Here is a 5,987-nt window from a genome sequence, read left to right as displayed (position 1 = left end):
AAAACAGACGCTATCGAACAACAGAGGGCGCGCAGACGCGGAGCATCGCGGACGCGTTGCTACGCTGACAGAATGCTAACCAGCCCGGTGCAGCATAGATTCCGGGACCCGATGCTACTTTTCTCCGCGCCCACATGCGCAGCCTCCACTTTCACTTCTATGCACGACTTTCCCCACGCCATATATGTAATGGGACTGGGGAAAATCCTTTCTACCGAAATGAATCTATTGTGGCAGTGGTGCATCGAGGCTGAAGTGTCAGAGCCATGACAAAACATGCACGGCGGTCAGAGAGCGGAGAAATTAGAGCTACAGCAGGACGGCTGCCCCCCTTCCGTCAAATGCCTTTTGTTGTGTGTGCGAGAGTGTAGCGCTGTCAGTACTGCATTGCGCTCTCGCATCCGCGTGGCCACGGGGCAGCCCGTGGAGAGATCGGAGCTCTCTTCACTATACCCTCATTGTTCGAGGAACGAGCCACACAGCTCGTGCGAGCCTCCATGAGTCTGAACGGATAGTGCGGTATGTTCATGATGAGGACGCGGATCTGGTTTTAACTACAGTGCAAAGCAAGAAATCACACCACCACCACCAACAACAACAACAATAATGTTACTAATAATAATAATAATAATAATGCTAGTGATAACAACAACAACAATAACACCACCACCACCACCACCACCAACAACAATAATGTTACTAATAATAATAATAATAATAATGCTAGTGATAACAACAACAACAATAACACCACCACCACCACCACCACCAACAACAATAATGTTACTACTACTACTACTACTAATAATAATAATAATGCTAGTGATAACAACAACAACAATAACAGCAGCAACAACAATAATGATAATAATAAACGTGGTCATGATCATAATCATAATAACGGCTGCAAAATGTATAAGCTCTAAAATAAAGGGGTTCTATTGCGACTTTGATTTCAGTGAGTGGACAATCACATACGCTTACGTGGATAACCGAATGTGATTATTTGTCGTTTTCACGTTGTTATGCTGTTCTAAAAATGTATTAATCGACCGTATTTTGTAAATTAGTGAAATCCGTGTCAAGACGTGTAACGATCATTAAGCGATTTAAGGTCAAATTTATATGATTACAAATAGTTCAACGAAGAGTCCATTTTTGAGTAACAGTTCTCAACTCAGCTGTGCGTTTTGTCAAGTTTCTCGCTCGTTTTTCTGTTTATGTAGCCTTGAGATACTTCCTCTTGTTCATTTCTTACGGTGGCAGTTTGTCAAAGAAAATGTTATGTTTTACTTTTGTTTAAAGCGAGACTATTTTCTTTTCATTTTTACAAGGTGATGAAGCCACACTACTTCTTCCAACACTTTCGCGCACGCGCGCATACACACACACACACACACACACACTAGCTCTTGGTCCACCGTTTCAGATGAACGATTAAGTTACGTGGCTAGGGAAATGTTGCAGTGAACGGAGGGGGCATAGTAGTGTACTATGTGTGTGTGTTTAGGGGAGCGAGAGAGAGAGAGAGCGAGAGAGAGAGAGAGAGAGAGAGAGAGAGAGAGAGAGAGAAGACTGCAGCATCATTTCAGGGACGCTTACATGCAGTGCAGTAGAACGTGCAGGTGAGGGGAGGAGGAGGCGCGTGGACTGAGAATGCGGGACTTGGAAAAGACGCATTTCTACCGGAACTGTTCGTTCATATCACCACCGACAACGAAGGAATTACATTTGTTTATTATTGCTCAGTATCCCGTTTCTGATACGGCACGTAAGTGGCTATTTCATGTGTCTTCAGAACTCGAGCAGCAAAGCACACTGTTTCCCAAGTTAACCGTAGAGGAATCTCGCGGCTTGGCACACGAGTCCTAGACTGCGGGAAACTGAAAAGCGGATAACTTACAGAGTGTAAAGGTAAGAGGATAAAAATATATTGGATAAAATTATTCAAAAGGCTTTGAAACCACTGATTTGCTGCCGATAAAACAGCCATTGGGACACCAGTCTAAATGTGAAAGAGTCATCCGACCGCTGAAGTCATGGACAGATCCCTTTTGTGTTCTACTGCATTGCAGTTTGAAACAGTGAAAGCGCGAGAGTAAACGACGCTCTGTAGCATTTCAATGAGGTGAAATAACTCTGAAACTACTAAATTAACTACGTTTACTACTTAAGAGCGAACCGGAACATTTTCCTCGTGAAAGAAGTCTCAAGAGGATTGATGGCTGTCAATTAAACGAACATTTGTTTAGAGGGAATATATATATTTTTTATCGCGTTGTGAACGTGACTGGGAAACTAAGCTTGTTCATAAGACGGTGAAAATTCCTCCTTTTAGTGACTGGTTCCGTGGCAAAGCGTAGTTTGCCCAAGAAAAGCCTAGTCCTCCAGCCAAGGGGGAACTCTAAAGAGAGTGAGAGGAGAAAAAGGGAACGAGAGAGCCATGGGGAGCAGGAACCTTGGCGCAGTGCACTCAGCACGCTGCTGTTACCTCGTGCTCATCCTACAGCTGCTGACTCAGCTCCCGCGCGCCAACTCAGCTCTGCGCTATCGGGTGGCAGAGGAAGGGCCGGCAGACGTGCATATCGGGAACGTGGCCGCGGACCTCGGCCTGTCCACCTCCGGGATCGGCACTGGTGATGTCACTTTTGCGCTGGAGTCAGGTTCAGACTACTTTAAGATTGACAATGTGACTGGTGAACTGACCACGGGGGGAAGGCGCATTGACCGCGAGAAGCTGCCACAGTGCCAGATGATATTTGATGAAAACGAGTGCTTCTTAGACTTTGAAGTATCTGTGATTGGACCACTGCAGAGCTGGGTGGATCTGTTTGAAGGACGCATTGTGATTACAGATATTAATGACAACACACCCTCTTTTCCCTCCCCTGTTCTCACACTGTCTGTTGAAGAGAATCGACCAATCGGCACTCTGTACCTCCTTCCCACTGCCACAGATCGTGACTTTGGCCGAAACGGCATCGACCGTTATGAGCTCATTCAGGACAGCAGAGATATGGGGTCACCACGGCGGCCAGCTGGAGGCCCCGTTGGCAGAGAAAACGGTGGGGACAGAAGGCGAGTGTCAGAGTCAGCTCCAGGAGGAGGAGGGGCTAGGAGCAGTGTGTTTGAGCTACAGGTGGCAGACACACCTGACGGTGAGAAGCAGCCACAGCTGATAGTTAAAGGCTCTTTGGACAGGGAGGCACGGGACTCCTACGAACTGGTCTTACGTGTACGGGACGGAGGAAATCCACCGCGCTCCTCACAGGCACTACTGCGAGTCGCCATAACTGACGTCAATGACAACAGCCCGCGCTTCGAGAGGGCCGTGTACGAGGCCGAGATGGCCGAAAACACGCCGCCCGGCACGCCTGTCCTTCAGGTGCGTGCTACAGACCGGGACATTGGCGTGAACGGCCAAGTGGAGTACGTGTTTGGAGCAGCTACGGAGTCAGTGCGGCGCCTCCTGCGTCTGGATGAAGCGTCTGGTTGGCTGAGCGTGCTGCATCGAATTGACCGGGAGGAGGTAGCGCAGCTGCGTTTCACCGTCACGGCCCGGGACCGCGGCCAGCCGCCGCGCACCGACCGCGCCGCAGTCGTCCTGTCAGTGAGAGACGAAAATGACAACGTGCCCGTGGTGGAAATCCGCAAGATCGGACGCATACCCGTGCGGGACGGAGCTGCCATGGTCCCTGAGAATGTTCTGGTAGACACACCTGTGGCACTAGTGCAGGTTTCAGATCGTGACCAAGGTGAGAATGGGGCGGTGACGTGTACTGTGGTAGGGGACGTCCCGTTCACATTAAAGCCAGCTGGGGAGACTGCACTTGCCCCTCCTCCGGCTGCTGATGAGGCCTTTGACCGGAACAGGAAGAAGTATTTTCTACACACCTCAGCTCTTTTGGACTATGAAACAACCCGTGACTACAGCGTCACCATTGTTGCCGTGGATTCCGGAAGTCCCAGTCTTTCCAGCAACAGTTCCCTGACAGTTCGTGTAGTGGACGTTAATGATCACGCACCTGCCTTTGCCCAGAGCCTAGTGGAGGTGCACTTTGCTGAAAATAACGCCCCAGGAGAGAGGGTGGTCACTGTTGTGGCCGCTGATGCCGACAGTGGTAAAAATGCGGAGATCTCCTACTCGCTGGATCCCTCTGTTAATGGGGCCTTTTACATAGATGCAGACAGTGGAGACATCCGTGCCGCGGCGGCGTTAGACAGGGAGCAGAGGGAGAGGTATGAATTTCGGGTGATTGCACGGGACAAAGGTACGCCTTCTCTTCAAGGCTCCGCCACAGTAGTGGTCCAGGTAACAGACAGAAATGACAACGCGCCGAAATTCGTTCAAGAGGTCTTCACTTTCTATGTCAAAGAGAACCTGTTAGCCAATAGTCCTGTTGGCATGGTGACGGTTACCGATGATGATGAAGGAGAAAACGCAGAGCTTAGCCTGTTCGTGGAGGAGGGTGAAGAAGATGATGGAGAGGGAGGTCAGAACGAGAAGGAGGAGGTGTTCTCTATCGAAAACAACACTGGCACCATTTTCTCCTCGGCATCCTTTGACCGCGAGCGCCAGAGCGCGTACACCTTCAGGGTTCGAGCCGTCGATGGCGGTGATCCACCGCGATCCGCCACAGCCACCGTGTCCCTGTTTGTCACGGATGAGAATGACAACGCCCCGTCCATCACTGGCCCAGCCAATGAGTCATACACGCTCCTGCCTCCTGCCAGCGGGGCTCGCACCGTCGTCCGCACGGTCACGGCCTCTGATAACGACGCCGGCTCCAACGCAGACCTCCGCTTCACCCTCGTCGGTGGCAACCCGTTCCGGCTGTTCGAGATTGGTTCCAGCAGCGGGGTCATCACCTTGGCCGAGCCCCTGGAGAGGCGGCACCGCGGCCTCCACCGCCTGGTGGTGCGAGTGAATGACAGTGGGGTGCCCTCTCTCTGTGCAACGGCGCTGGTTCACGTCTTCATCAATGACAGTCTGGTGAACGCCACCCTGGTGGACGCACAGGTGAGAGATATGAACACAGAATACAGTGCAGAGCAATGTTAGGAAACAATGAACAATAGTTCACCATGGGAACACAGTGGAGCTTTGTACTGCTCGAACAATGAACTAAAGAAATAGAGATGAGCCGTTAAACAAGACTAATCTTGTAGAAACCACAACAACAGAAGTCAGTAATGGAGTGTAGCAGTCTTTTAATACAGGGTAACATTAGTATGACTGAGTTTATCTACTGGGCTGAGGAATACAGTGCAGGGCTGTCAAGGACAAGGAACTGCTGTGTGAAATGGAATGAACGTGCTCAAGGATGAAGCCACTGTGTGGGGGTTTTTTTATCAGATTTTGTTTGAGGTTACACTTTTTAGATTTTTTAAACATTTGTCTTGGTTTTCAAGTGGAGTGTCTTAAACGGATATGTTAACATATGTGGACACATACGGATTGGAAGAAAGAGTAATACGACTAAATGAACAAGACCTCACATAATAACTGAAGAATGTGTGAGACAGCACAAGAATGTGTGTGTGTGTGTATGTGTGTGTGTGTGTGTGTGAGTGAGTGTGTGTGTGTGAGAGAGAGAGAGAGAGAGAATTGTGCAATGCAGAGTCAGATTGAGAACCACACAATAAGAATGCTTTTAAATGAGAGGAGAGATGGATCATTTGTGACTGTACTTTCATGCTCTCACTCTCTCCCCCTCACCCTCCCTCTCTCTCTTTCTCTCACTCTCTCTCTCTTTGTCTCACACACAAACACACACACACACACACACACAAATACACACACTTTGTACCCATTTTCCTCTTTCCACCTTCTTCTCATACCACCCCCCCCCCTTCCGTCCCCTGTCCTCCCCTCTCTGCAGGTGGCCCGTAGCCTGGCAGCCCCCCTGTCCCTGGACATAGCCGGCGACCCAGACAGCGAGCGTGCCCTGGGGAAGCAGCGGCTCAGCGTGGCGATCGGCGTGCTG

At 50.0% G+C, this 5,987-nt stretch overlaps 1 protein-coding gene across 1 annotated transcript in view; it reads left to right on the top strand.

Annotated features, from left to right (window-relative positions):
- The first annotated feature begins 2,443 nt into the window (after window positions 1-2,443).
- The window catches only part of pcdh7a (protocadherin 7a), a 35,389-nt gene continuing 31,845 nt past the window's right edge, over window positions 2,444-5,987 (top strand). The window contains exons 1-2 of the mRNA XM_030788193.1: window positions 2,444-5,020; window positions 5,883-5,987. The exon at window positions 5,883-5,987 is cut by the window's right edge and continues 588 nt beyond it. Of these exons, the coding sequence (XP_030644053.1) occupies window positions 2,444-5,020; window positions 5,883-5,987 (2,682 nt within the window). The remainder of the gene's footprint in view (window positions 5,021-5,882) is intronic.

This window comes from Chanos chanos, chromosome 11 (assembly GCF_902362185.1).
Source record: "Chanos chanos chromosome 11, fChaCha1.1, whole genome shotgun sequence".
In the NCBI taxonomy this organism is placed as follows: domain Eukaryota; kingdom Metazoa; phylum Chordata; class Actinopteri; order Gonorynchiformes; family Chanidae; genus Chanos; species Chanos chanos.
This window is presented reverse-complemented; position numbering and strand designations above follow the sequence as displayed.